The sequence below is a fragment of the Haliotis rubra genome, unplaced genomic scaffold (genome assembly GCF_003918875.1).
Source record: "Haliotis rubra isolate DU_JTF1 unplaced genomic scaffold, ASM391887v1 Scf1471, whole genome shotgun sequence".
Classification (NCBI taxonomy): domain Eukaryota; kingdom Metazoa; phylum Mollusca; class Gastropoda; order Lepetellida; family Haliotidae; genus Haliotis; species Haliotis rubra.
Window position 1 is genome coordinate 53119 of NW_025765416.1, and position 15105 is coordinate 68223.

The 15105-nt window shown below is 39.0% G+C and overlaps 1 protein-coding gene and 1 pseudogene across 3 annotated transcripts in view; one reads left to right on the forward strand and one right to left on the reverse strand.

Annotated features, from left to right (window-relative positions):
• Window positions 1-4946, reverse strand: part of LOC124269775 — a 28392-nt pseudogene extending 23446 nt beyond the window's left edge.
• LOC124269776 (adhesion G protein-coupled receptor B3-like) overlaps window positions 1-14365 on the forward strand; it is a 34946-nt gene extending 20581 nt beyond the window's left edge. For 2 of the 3 annotated variants that reach the window (XM_046704817.1, XM_046704818.1), the window contains exon 4: window positions 14160-14365. In XM_046704817.1, the coding sequence (XP_046560773.1) occupies window positions 14160-14350 (191 nt within the window). In that variant the 3' untranslated portion in view covers window positions 14351-14365. Of the gene's footprint in view, window positions 1-10327; window positions 10390-10726; window positions 10892-14159 lie in introns of those variants that run through there. The other variant, XR_006896605.1, reaches the window with a different exon arrangement.
• The last annotated feature ends 740 nt before the right edge of the window (window positions 14366-15105 follow it).

Genomic DNA, 15105 nt, shown 5'->3' on the forward strand with positions numbered 1-15105 from the left:
CCTTGAAGCTGAAGAGCTTAAGCATGCCCAAAAAAGACACTTTCTGAGTTTGTTGGATGTACACTTTCTCAGTAAAGTACAGATTCTAGTAGGTATTGGGGATGGGTCGCATCTGGGCTAACATATGTCAGACCTAGCTTTTAAATCAGCGTTCGCTCGGTGGGTTAGATCGCTGACTCTGTGTGCTGGCGATCGGGTGCCTAACTCTTGGGGTTCGAATCCCGGATTGGACCCAAACCAAGAACCTGTTAAAATGTGTACTTTACTGAGAAAATGTAATCCCAAATACGACATATGTTGCATTTGACAACGTTCTAAAAGGCATTGTGTATTCATATATTGCTATAGAAATTGAAATCATTCATTACGTTGTGGATTTAGCAAAATTTATGTGATCATTTATGGAACATTCAAACTGAAGATATGTGTTTCTTGGTGGACATCCTTTAAGCCGAAAAGAAGCGAATTGTATTTTACAAAGACACATTTAGTTGTTATGGTCTTATATTCTAACGTTATAGATTGGAGCTAGTTTTGTGCCAAGATTCAACAATGAATAGCTATTTGAAGAAATGCACTAGTCTAAAAGGCAAAGAATCAATTGTTAGTAGAACTTCCGAGTCAAAGAATGCATCATCGAAATGATGCAATGCACCCTTTTCTCCGATTAGAAAGTGAAATACATTTAGTAAGATTAGTTGCTAAGACTAAAACCCTTGAAGCAGAAGAGCTCAAGCATGCCCAAAGGACGCGTTCTGATTTTTAATCTCCACATCCAATTTGTTCACACCATTGCTCCTTAAATACGTTCTCAGTATTCACATCCCTCGATCTGCAATAGTTATGATACACAGACAAATGAAAGACGCAGCAGACACTGGAACAGTACCGTAGACGGTGAAAAGAGAATGTTTTCGGGAAGAATGGATTCGGAAGCCTCTCATGGTCAAGGCTCAGGTCATAGGAAAGGAAGTGGCATAGTAGTGCTCTGGGTGATTTCTTTCGTCAGTTTATAGAGATGAATGAATCATGAAGAAAGGGAAGTCGGGAGGCATTCGATATTTACAAAGTATAGTCACTACATCCAAGACCTATACAATCATGCGTCCAAGGATACTTATGCATGCACTCTAGGGATAGGGAAGAATTATCTTCTAACCTCATTGTCTAAGACTTGCAATTATTCTTTTAGAAAGCATGGACAAACTTGAACCCAATGTCCTATATACAACTGTGTTGGCAAAGCTGTATTGTGAAGGGTTAAATAGAAATCCCGCTGCTGATTAACTGAGTGACATGCAATGCGGTGATGGGTTAAATGAGAAAGGGTTAAAGGCTATTGATGGCGTCATGCAGTGAGGGGACTGACCAGGGCAGTGATTGGTGTTACAGGCCATGGTGTCAACTGCTGGGCCTAAACCATTAGGCTACCCCACCGCCCCTGTACCATTTTGTACCTAGGTACCGAATATGAAAAGAATCTAGTTAATGGTTCCAGAAATATTCCAATTTGTTTGTATGGACGGACGGATGGACAGAACCTAATACCCTCCGCTTCATGCTAAACTCGCAGTGGGGAGTAAAAATATCTTTTAAGATAATCAAATTTTACAGTGTAAAGCACTGAACTAAACAAAATACAGGTCATCTTGAAACAACAAAGTTTGATCAAACTGTAACTTTGGAAAGGTAGTGAGATAGAGAATTGACTATCTTCTGAGAACTTGTTACCCTGCATTTGTTCTGGTACTTTTCAGCAAACACATTGGATAATCCAATATCTCCCTGTCTCTTGTAAACTACAGTCAAATCCCGATGAGTCGAATGCCGGTGTCTCGAATATTATGCATAACTCGAAGTACCTGTCGGTCCCGACCATTCCCTGTTATAGTTGTCATCATTTGAATACCGGTTACACGAATTCGTCTCATAAATACACACAATGACTCGAAAAGGAAATTTGGTCCCATGAGATTCAAACAACAGCAATCTTGTATACATAAGCCGAAGTCAGTCAATGAGAAGCTGATTGGTGTAGCAAACTGATCCAATTAACAAACCAGCGCGGTTCACACCTTTCCGTCATTGACAGGTGAGTTCAAAAGGCAGATTAGTGCTAACCAGACTGGAACTGATAAGGTGCCCCTATTAGTTATATGGAAATCATTAGATAAACAAATGCTTAGGCGGAGAAATAAGGACTGGATCATCTTTTTTTCTACCCTCATAGGCATACTTATGTCTCGAATACATCGATAAGTCGAATTTATTACTTGGTCCCCAGCGATTCGACTCAGCGGGATTTGACTGTACTTTCAAGTGGTCAAATCCCGATGACCACTAGAGGCAATCTTTCTGGCCATATTTGTAGATAAAACCTTTTCACACACAAGGTGTTGAAGGCTTGAAAGATTAGCTTTTATAGCTTTAGACCGTGCCAAGGAGTCTGTACAGTACTTCACACAAAAAGTAGATTGGGTCTTTGCATCAAGAGAAGCATGACAAGCTGAGTACAGCTGTTGCAATGACAAGGCATCTGACAAGGCATCATGTGCAACATAGTCACTCCCCACAATATTTTTAAACAACTCAACCTGAGCGTATGAATTAAGTCCAGGATTTGTCAATTTGAATAGCTGAAGTGTATCTAGAAAACCATGTGCATGATTTGAAAATTGTGGTATGTAATCAATGGCAAGTAATGCATTGAAAAGTAATGGACGATCATATAACTTGATATTGGCCCAACCAGAACATTGCCTTCACTTTTGCTAAGAAAGGAAATCAGGTCTCCAATAACCATCTTTAAAGATACACGATAAACGTATGCCTGTGACCTGTGCAGCAGCTGGAGTAATCTGTACCTTGGGTACAATGTAGCGATTGAATCCCGTTCTTCACCCCGGACTGCAGCTAACTGTGTCACATGAGATGTTCTCGCTATAAGAGAATAAAGCAAGACATAAGAAGACATATAAAAAAAGTACTTCTTTTAACAGGTGTTAAGCAACCCCATACCACCCCACCCACCCACCGGCCCACCCTGTAATAACGTTGTATTATTGATTACACAAATAATGCCAGAACACTTATTAGATATTTATAGAGCACAATTTTAAACATTCATGTATAAATGCATCGTGAGTCTTAACTTTTGCAGGGTAGTAAATTCAAGATCTTAATATTCAAATACAGTAGAACACGGATATAACGAACACGGATATAACGTACATACGGATATAGCGAACAAATTTAAAAGTCCCGTCAACAGTCCTTTATAATATCATTAAAATTATACACGAATAACGTACTCGTGAGTAGCGAATTAACGGCTATAGCGAACTGATTTACTACCCCCAAGCCCAACTAACGACGTGATTAGCGAACTCACTCAGTGTCAGCTCAACCACTTGGCGGTATACATCAACCTTGTTGGCGGCGAATCAACATTGTTAGATGGTCATTAGCGTGTTATATACATGTATTGTTGAGATTGTTGTGATTGTTAAACATGTTCTAGCTAATGTCTGTGAATGATAAATTCAGAATTTTAATGTTATGTCAATGTACATGTACAAGAATAAATATTTGTAGCCTCAGCCTATACGTGTCTCTACATCTCTACAATCCAAGATGGCGGTCAAATGTGAATAACAAACACCGGATATAGCGAACTAAATTTCGTGGTCCCTTGGAGTTTGTTATATCCGTGTTCCACTGTATATCTTACAATGCATAGTGTCCTCGTCAGGATAAAAGTCAACAGATATTTTTTATATCCGTTGGGGTCATATGCGGGTATTGAAGCAAATTAGAGAGATCAAATGCCTCAACTTCTTATCAAAATCCTTATGAAGTCATTCTATTGAATATTTGAAACGCCAAGCAAAGTGTATCAAAATTATTAAACATGGTAAAACATAGCATCTATCAAAATTTAAAAACATTCGTAATATCTCCAAATGGGTTCCTGCTTCTATAATCTATCATTCACATGTGTTTCTCTGGAATGCATTAATCAGGCCTACCAAAGAAAACTTTCCCACTGTGCAGAAAAACGCAGAAAAGCCCACATTAATCGGGGAAATAGCAACATAAACACATTACCTCGCTACTGAAACAGTAAAAACGGCAACGAAAAACTATGAAACTGCAACATTTTTATATCAGCGAACTTTGACCTCTACTGCGCATGCGCATTACGATCCGGGATTCTTTTCCAATATCCGAGCAACCGTGAATCGCCTCGCGTAGAAAAAGTATTACATATGTCGAAATAATTGCTTTCAATCATTTCATACGAATGGAAAGTAAACTAAACAAGTGTGCACACAACTATCATGATGATAAATGCCAAATAACACAACAGAAATACTTAAAAAGGAATGTAACTTTTGTCCAAGCTGGAAAATGTCAACATGCGGTCTAGACTTCCTCTTCCATGTGCGCATGCGCAAAATCGAAGTTGCGGGCTCCTCGTTTTATGATGCAGTGTTAGCGATTTAAAGTTGCCGTTTTCACTGTTTCAGTAGCGAGGTATTATGTTTATGTTGCTATTTCCAGGATTAATGTGGGCTTTTCTGCGTTTTTCTACAGAGTGGGAAAGTTTTCTGATTAATGTGCACATTTCAGGGCATTTTCTATCAGCTACATAATGTTGCAGGTCATTTAGTGGTAATAGAAAAGAAGAAAGACATGGTACGATAAAGATGTTATCGCACAAGTGTATTTTGGGATGGTAAACAGCATTTATTCCTAATGCTAGGTATTTACCATCTCAAACCTGATTCGTGTGATAATCTCTATTTCCATTTCACTTATATTTTACATACCTAAGCCAGTAGTTTCAAGATCAAAGAATATCTCTGTGGTGTTGTTAAGCTGAAGAGGCTTCTGGACAGGTACAGGAAGTGGTGGAGGAATGCTAACTAGGTCATCGGTGTCAGTCGCCTCAGACATGTCAACCATGGCAGAGTATGTCGTACCTTCTCTGACTTCTTGAACTGTTCGCTTCTGACTTCTGAAACAGATTTATGAGAAACTATTATGTTGGTCAATAGCCCAATGAGTATGATGGTTACATATCTGTAGACTACTTCGTTCTTCATTACGGAATATAGGGTCTCAGAGCATTATGTCATTAACAATGTCTTTCAAGACGGACCAAGTTCTTGTATCCTTCTCAATCATGGTAAAATATGATATATATAATTTTCTACTAGTGTGAGTGAGTGAGTATGATTTTACGCCGCTTTTAGCAATATTCCAGCAAAATCACGGCAGGGGACACCAAAAATAATTTTCTACTTGAGGTCAGAGTACTGTTAACCTGTAGAGGAGGATTATCAATTATTAATAAATGGTCATGAAGTTTTCTTATAACTTTAAGGCACTTAGAGTGTTACACATTACACCATTGATTAACATAAGAATTCTTTTAAGCCACTAAAGAATAGGAATGATTTTTCATATATATTTTTGCATATCTGAGACCAAGATAAAAGTAGCATAAAACAGAACAAAGTAATTTAAGAGGGACCTCATCATCCCTGTAACCATTAAAGAATTAATAGTATATTGTCAACAATCATGGGCCATAACTTTTCAATTAAAACTTAAATCTGCTTTACTTTATCTTTAATCTTTAGCCACATTCCCCTTCCTAAGGACTACAAATAAACTGAACTGGAACTATAGAACAAGACACATTTCAAATTCAACTTCTAAATGATTTTAACAAAACTGAACTGGAACTGTAGAACAGAATACATTTCTAATTCAACTTCTAAATGATTTCAAATCAACTGAAATGGAACCATAGAACAGAATACATATTTCTTACAGCTATAATGTAGCTGTGGCCTACATTCTTTTACGTAACGAAGCAGCGACCCTGAAGTGAGACTTGAGAGCCAGAATAATGTCTAGATTTTGGTGCCTTGCTAGACACGGTCTTGTTAAAACTTTCATTGGATTGTGTGCTTCCAAGACTGGCAAGTCTTACTTTGTGTATAGCATAGTTGTCAAAAAAGCTTTTAGGTCCGCTTGTAAAGTCAAATCTGACAGAGCTTTACCATAAGGAAGAGACCTGTAGCTTGAGCATGACGACTTCAAAAATCTGCACCAAGTGTCATCACACTTACTGTGATCACCAAATGGGTGACATGATAGTGCAGTTAATCCTCTGCTTATTCCATCTTGGTTTCCTTTGTTTTGGCTGATCATGTAGTTGAAACATTTTTGTAGATACCTGATTACTTTGGTGCTCAGTGTCTTGTGTTTTTTCTGCAGCTGATACAGTTTATTACCTAAGCCTTTCCTCACATGATTTTTGTCAGACTGTTTAACAATGTCCTTGTCCACATTTGCCCTTAATCTGGCTATACTTGTAGCATCATCAACTCCTATGATTGAGGTCACATGTACATCCTCTTCCTTAGCTTCAACTACCATCTCAGATACCATGTCAGGTTCCATACCTTTACTGGAACCATCCCAGTTCTTTCTGCAGTCATGTTCTTCAGGAGTCCTGTTAGCTTTATTTGCTTGATGGCAGATTCGGCAACTCTTTGAGCGGATCGAATAGCAAAGAACTTTGCCAGTTTTGTTCCCGATCATTTAGCAGTGTCCTGAAACATATAAATGTCTGTTTATTTATTTCAATTTTCTTCTTGAATATGATATACTTATTTTAACAAATTTAGCTTGTTGCCTTGATATTATCTGACCAAAACACAAACCCATCAATAACAGTTACATGTCTTGTAGTAGTCAACATACTGGTATGAAGGATAAAGTAAAACAAGGAAATAGCACTAATATAACTGAGAGTTTAATAAATCACAAACATAAAAAATAATGTGAGAATGGTTACTTTAATCATGCTGTGAACATTTATACTATTGAAATCTAACTAACTGAAAACACATCAACACAAAACCCAGATCTCAAAACCTTTTTCATCTGAAATGATGCCAGAGAAGGTACCACTTATTACTTTCAAGAAAAAATATTGATACATTTACATCATTACACAGAGAGATATACCTAATAGTCTTGTATTATGCATAAGTATAAACAAGCAACTAGAATTAGAATGAATTACCAGACTGGCTGTCATAGCATTTTCCACTGCCCCGCTTCTGCCATCCTGCATCAACACTCACACAGATTCTTCGGCTGCCGGAAGAACTGAAGAAGAGGAAAAAAAATGATGTTGCAATTTCATTTTAAAATTTACTGGTTCCCAGTTATTACTTACTTCTGTGAAATAGCTGTGCACTTTCAACCAACCAGTTTATATAATTCATACTTTGAAATCCACACACTCAATAATTAATTGCACATTGCAAATTTCTATATATTTAATTTTTTGTATAATGTCTCTGGCTGACTGAGTTTGGTTTTACGCCGTTTTTAGCAATATTCCAGCAATATCACGGCGGGGGACACCAGAAATGGGCTTCACTCATTGTACCCATGTGGGGATTGAACCTCGGTCTCGGGCGTGACAAGCCAACGCTTTAACCACTAGACTACCCCACCGCCCCTTTTATAATGTACCAAGATCAACATTCTAGCACGCATTTACTGCACACACTTTGTAGAGGAAATACTCTGTATGACACCTACAACATATTGATTTTTTAAATAAAATGTTAATCATAAATGTGAACTAATAAGAACCTGAAGATGATTTCTTCTTTGATAGAATCTTGCATGGATTCTTTTGCAACAATTTCCATTGCAGCTCCTGTCTCTTTGTGTTGTTTGGGTCAGCTTTTCTAAAATAGATGCCGTCTGACCATGTTGAATGGTGGCGTATAATTGATTGGGTTATAGCTAAAACGGCACCACAGCAGAACGGCACCAAAATCGTTTGGCGAAAACGGCACCGTATTGGCAAAAACGGCTACTGATTTCTGAGCTAAAACGGCACCATATACAAAACACACTATGATGTTGACTTTTATGTTTTAGTTCGTTTAATTATAACGAACATATAGAATCAACATATATAAAACACAGTATGACATTGACTTATGGTTTTTATTTCAACATTAGCAAGATTATAACACGTGATATAGCTGGAATATTGCTAAAAGCGGCGTAAAATCATAACTCACTCACCCATTGCATTAAAATAACAAGATAACAAAAGCACCGTCAACATAACACATGTTCACACGTTTTATCGCAAACAACACAGTGGTGAGACATTGTGATGAATGATATGTAATGTGTACATTCTTGCGTTTTAAATACAGTTTCATTTTGACACTGAGTTTGGGCGATTTGAGTTGAGTAAATGTACTTAAAACATCAAAGGTTGTGATGTTTTCACGCTAAATTTGCAGGCCTTTCCAATCACTGTCGGCACAGTAGATGTTTTGACTATCGAAGCATTCTACAAGCCGATTATCGGCTATGGGATTTTCCCAATAATTAAGATTTTATTTGGTGCCGTTTTCGCCATAACATTTGTAGCCGTTTTCGCCAAGTCGAGGTTCCGTTATGTCCAAATGGTGCCGTTTTCACCAGGTGCCGTTTTGCTGTGGTGACGTTTTAGCCTGCACCCTAATTGATTGAATTTGAATAGACTTCTCTTCTGAAACTACTCATTAGAAATCAAATAAAAAAATATAGCAAAATCACAATCAAAATCACAATGATAAATTTCATGAACGTCATTGAATCACACCTGCATCAAGTTTCTTGTTCATGTCGAACACCCGGTTCTGTTTCTTGCCTGTGTTGACATAGTTAGTCGACCTACACGTACAGCAAAGTATCTTCAGTGTTGAACCCAACCCCTGTGATGTTACTTCCAGGCAGTTATTAAGGACAAGGGGTAATGAACACGACTTGCAGGCTGACAGTCCATCAGCGAGTGCACCCAACTCCACAACACGCCTCCCCTCTCTCCATCAATCACAACGCACGGTTTCCTCCGTGTGACAGAAGTTTGTAAAAAAGATTTGGTTCCCCCATAGTAAAAGTTCCGGTGGAACTTTTCATTCCAACATTTGTTCCTGTAATAGTGCATGCGAAACAATTATTTCGTTCCGCACACACAGAATTTATTCCGGGTAAAGAGGAACTTCCACACACATCATAAAGTGTCTAATAGAGGGTTTTGTTTGTTGGGGTGGTCTTAAAAATTGAGGCGTTGGGGGAACGGAAAGGAAAAAAAGATTTCCTACAGTATTTGTTCCATATGGAACAAATCATGTGGTTATCAAGAAGCAATTATCATGTGTGAAACTTCCTTAATTTCTTTTATGAAAATACATTGTAGATTCCCCAGAATCAAAACTGATGATTCTAAATGAATCTTGTGTTAAAAAGAGTTCAGTTATTATGTAACCAAGTTACCTTCATTAATCAGGTTACAGTCAGTAGCCAGGTTACAGTCGACATGTAACCAAGTTACAGTCAGTAGCCAGGTTACAGTCAACATGTAAGCAAGTTACAGTCAGTCAGTAGCCAGGTTACAGTCAACATGTAACCATGTTAAGGTCAGTCAGTAGCCAGGTTACAGTCAACATGTAACCAAGTTACAGTCAGTAGCCAGGTTACAGTCAACATGTAACCAAGTTACAGTCAGTAGCCAGGTTACAGTCAACATGTAACCAATTAACAGTCAGTCAAAAGCCAGGTTACAGTCAACATGCAACCAATTAAGAGTCAGTCAGTAGCCAGGTTACAGTCAATATGTAACCAAGTTACAGTCAGTCAGTAGCCAGGTTACAGCCGACATGTAACCAAGTTACAGCCGACATGTAACCAAGTTACAGTTAGTCAGTAGCCAGGTTACTGTCGACATGTAACCAAGTTACAGTCAGTAGCCAGGTTACAGTCAACATGTAACCAAGTTACAATTAGTCAGTAGCCAGGTTACAGTCAACATGTAACCAAGTTGAAGTTAGTAGACATCCCGGATGTTGACAAGTTGGATGAGTGCATTTGGCATTCAATAATGACTGGAATAGGTTAGGCCTACGGTATTTGTTCCTGTTCGATGGAATATTTGCCGTATGTGCGGAATTTTTATTCGTGTCATCCATTCTCAATGTCACGGCATTTATTCCGAACCGGAACATTTACTACTCGGAACTAAATCATGTTTACAAGGTGAGGTCAGGTTTCAGAGAAATCGCACAATAGTCGTGATCTACTTTCACGGAAGCACATGTTTCCCTCACCCTCCATCTGTCTTTCTGTCGCTTGGATATTTCTTCAAGACGGTGCTTTTGCTTCTTTGATTTGAAACCATGTTTCAAGCGTGCCATCACTACCAGGCTACGGTCGTCGCTATTTACAAACAACGCTACCGGAAGAGATATTTTGCTTTGCAGCAGTCGTGACATAACCATTAGATTTCGATTTGTAAGTGTTTATTATATGTAATGCGACGTAAAGAGTCCATACACCTATATACTCAATCAGAATAAAATTATTACTGAGTATTATTTATTGTGGTTGTCGTTAATCTTTGCCGAATACGTCTATTTGAGTTGCTGGTCACGTTTTGAACTTTTGCGCAACTCAAATAGACGTATTCGGCAAAGTTTAACGACAACCACATTCAGAAATGATCGTGATTGGTTTGGGTTTTTTGTTTGTTTTTTGCGGTTGGTTTTTTTATTTATAATTTATTTCATTTTGCAATAACATTTGCTCACGCCGCAAGGTTGGTGCTAAAGATGATGACCACGTGTTACAGTCGATGGTGTCTGGATGAACTGGAGTAAGTGGGGAGAGTGCAGTGCCACTTGCGGCGGGGGAGCAATGAAACGAACCCGCCTCTGTGACGCACCGAAATTCGGAGGGGCTGACTGTGTCGGGGACACCGAGGAACTCAAGTCCTGTAACCCCAACCTGTGTCCAAGTAGGTGCTATAATCCATGGATGATTCTCACTAGTTGTCCTTTGTCCTTACAACACATGTTATATTCGTCAATAGTTCTACTAACACTTGGTACCCATACCTGTAGCACACCTTGTTATGCGTGCCTGTAGGGCATATTGTTCTATGGACAATATCTATGTATTTGTCTATTACCAGTTGCCAATATCAGTTCCCAATCTACTGTGGGACTGGCTGTAGGTGAATTCGTAACCAAAACCGGTTCGTAGACGTGGAAAGCCGGTTGATTCGTAGACGGATTGAGCGGTGAATTCGTAGACGTTATTAAAATGGGAAAAGTTCATCCTCAAATTCCGACAAATCATAGGCCGCTAATATATTAAATTCAGTTGTGTAAAATTAAAAGATATGTATTAGGTAAGTATCGTCATTCAACGTTTAACTACGCAGACCAGCAGAGAAGTAGCAGAAAACACTTCTTAAGAAAACACTTACATCTCCTACACAGAGTATTTCGCAATCAAAACAACTAACCACTTCCTAATTAACATTCACAACAACTCAGTGAAACCTGTTAATCCTCCCACAACAATGAAACCAGTCGCCAATTATGATGAGTAGACTAATTTTGTCTAATCCGCCAACAAAGTTTACCTGTACACACACTTATGGTACATAAACCTCAAGAAGGTAAAAAAAAATCATTCTGCATCAACCAGCTGTGTCCTCAGCTGCCCTTAGTTTCGTATCACTGAAAACAAAGCATACGGGAAAATATTCATTCACAATTTCCTTGAGTCTTTAGCTGCCCTTAGTTTCGTATCACTGAAAACAAAGCATAACAACTTCGTTATAAATATTCTAAGTAACATCTAAGTAAAAATCAAACTTAATATTTACTATATATTTAATTATTTATACACGTCTACGAAATCACCGTCTACGAACCGGTTTTGGTTATGAATTCACCGCGTCTACGAACTGGTTTTGTCTACGAAATCACCGTCTCCCGTGGGACTTATGTACATGTATATGGCTCATGTGTTGTGAAGTGGCCACAACCCTCTGTGAGAACCTGTATGTGCAATGTGCCATATGACACTCTGGGGTTCATATGACTGTGGTATCCTGTGGAACATTATGGTATACATGTGTATGACATCGAGTGGAACACTGTGGAAAACATGTCTACGATGTCATGTCGAACACTGTGGGATATGGAACACTCGTGTTTACGTGTGCATGGTGCCTTAAGGAAACACGTAAATACATGTGCATGGTGCCCTAAGGAAACACGTAAATACATGTGTATGGTGCCTAAAGGAAACACATAAATACATGTGCATGGTGCTTTAAGGAAACACGTAAATACATGTGTATGGTGCCTTAAGGAAACAGGTAAATACATGTGTATGGTGCCTTAAGGAAACACATAAATACATGTGTATGGTGCCTTAAGGAAACTCATGTATACATGTGTATATAGTGCCTTACGGAAACACGTAAATACATGTGCATGGTGCCCTAAGGAAACACGTAACTACATGTGTATGGTGCCTTAAGGAAACTCATGCATACATGTGTATAGTGCCCTAAGGAAACTCATGTGTATCGTGCCTTAACAGGTGTAAGATGCCATACGGAGCGCTCTTGTTTACTTACACTACAGTACACCCTATGGGACACTCCACTGTATATTATTCACGGACATGTTATATATGCATAATGTCCATGTATACACATGTGCAGGTATCTATGGAAGCAGGACACTTTACATATTTACAATGTAATATTGATCAACGTATTATAGATGTGTATGATGCACAATGCCAGGGAACATTGTACTCTAAGTCGGTGTGGTACCCTATGGAACCCCTTGCACCCATATGCATGGTATAATGTACATTGCCATTAGTTACGGAACACAGCACTATACATGCATATGGCACCAAGGGAATAGTCTTGTATACATGTGTATGGTACTCTTCTAAACATTGCAATATACATGTGAATGGTACCGTATATTATGGAACATAGTACTATACATGCATATGGCACCCCGTGGAACACTCTTGTATACATGTGTATGTACCGACCGAGCATTGCAATATCCATTGAATGGTACCGCATGTTCTGGGAACAATATACATACCTACGGGGATATTACTGTACGCTGCATGGCACCATGTGAAACACTGAGGTGTACTTTTATATATTGTTTCCTATGGTAATTGTGTTTGACCTCGTCTAGAATACTGAGGCATGCATGATTCTATGGAATCTGTGACATTCACGTAGATGGTGTCATGTGAAACAGTCATGTGTGGATGTATCTGATTCCACACATTGGAATACATACAGCTGATGGCATCCACGCCATGTCTATGGATGTCTGTGGACACCTAGAGTATATGTACACAATACGCCTTGAAATGCCACGGTATTGTTAAATGTGTTGTCTTATGCTGTCAGTAACGTGTTAGTCAATATGGACAATGTTCCAAGCTTAGCTTAGATTAATATATGTACGCCATGCTTGTAGTGTATTATAAACTAACTTTTGTATTTTAGACCATGGTGAATGTACTTGCTGATTCTAGTTGTAGTTGATGATCTAGATATTCTATATCTCAGGTCACACCAGTATATGTAGCCCGCCTGTAGAGGTAGCCCGTGTAGCCGAATAGTGTTGACCTTAACACCACAGTATTAAGCTTAGGAAAAACGTGGATTGACAAGCTATGCATAAAATTTAACTCGCTTGATTTGCCCCAAACACCACTGAATTTGACCTTTATATGACCATGAAACTATCATGGTTGACCTTGCCCTACATAATGCCCTTAGATGTATGACAGTCATAGTGTGTCCACTGTCTGCACGCGTGTGGGTTGTTTGTCCTGCTGTGAAACACCGTCTGTCTGTAACAAACATCATGGCTAATAACAACTGCAATGATGGTACACAATAACCCCGTTGATAATGTATATGTGGATTTGTGTCGATCGCTTATGCAAATCCTTCCTAATGCATGCTTCCCAGTGAAACATTGGTAACATGCAAGTGAATTATCAAATGTTCGATGTTATTCGTGAATCTAGGTCATCCGGTTAAAGTTAGGTGTTCTTCTGAACATGATACTGGATTTGCTCTTTGATATTCTGATTGATTATACACTTATGTATTTCTGCTTTTTCTATATTTTCACTTTACTTGTGCGACATTCTGTCGTACTGTCCGTAAATGTCTGTTGTTGACCACAAATAACTAACCCTGCTTCGTGTACCAGTTCCTGGAGACTGGTTCAACTGGGAACAGTGGGCCGCGTGCTCTGTCACTTGCGGGGGTGGGACGAAATCTCGCTCACGAAAATGTGATATGACGTCACACGGCAAATTGACCTCTCCCTGTGAAGGAGTGGATGAAGAAACCATTGACTGCCACACCTTTGCCTGCACACCCTTGGGTGAGGATTATTAACTTGAAGTCAGCTGTTCAGAAAGTCACTTTATTGATCGCCTTCGATCATCACATTTTTCAATGTTAATAAGACACCCATGGGCCAACTGCTCAAGTCTCTGAAGGCATCATTCTTTATCATTCTTTCTTTGGGGCTACCAATCGCATATTTTAGGAACAGTTCTCATGGTATCAGGTACATGTTGTGTTCGTCACGTTTTACCCCTGTTGTCGAAGTCCAATTTACAAACGCGTGACATAAATATGCCACATAAACAAGGCTGAAAACGCCACAAACTCACGTATCTGATACATTTCAGTGTTGAAAAATAATATTATTATCCCAACTTAGATATTTTACAGTCAAATACCGATTTTCATACACAGCTCTCGCCGACGCGGTTCTGTAGAATGGGGTGTTCGTGGGCGATGTCAAAACACCATGGCGGACATTGACCGGGAGGGCCTGATGGAACCTACTCTTGTTTACTGCGACATGACATCTGAGAATGGAACTGGCGTCACAGTCATCGGTATGAAAACAAACAATACTTACATTATTACCTTGGTGCTGCTGTACAAGGAGATCTTAACGCGAATGTTATCGTAACTCCCACACCGTACCAGGGACGTACGACATTCATGGCGCTGACGTTGTTTAGTCCTGATCTTTGAACACTATGGGTCATCAAGGCCTATGGTCAAAGTGTTCGTTCTTTACACCAAATTGCAAGGTTCGGTTTTATCTGAGTGGTACAAGGTGTGAAGCTTCATTT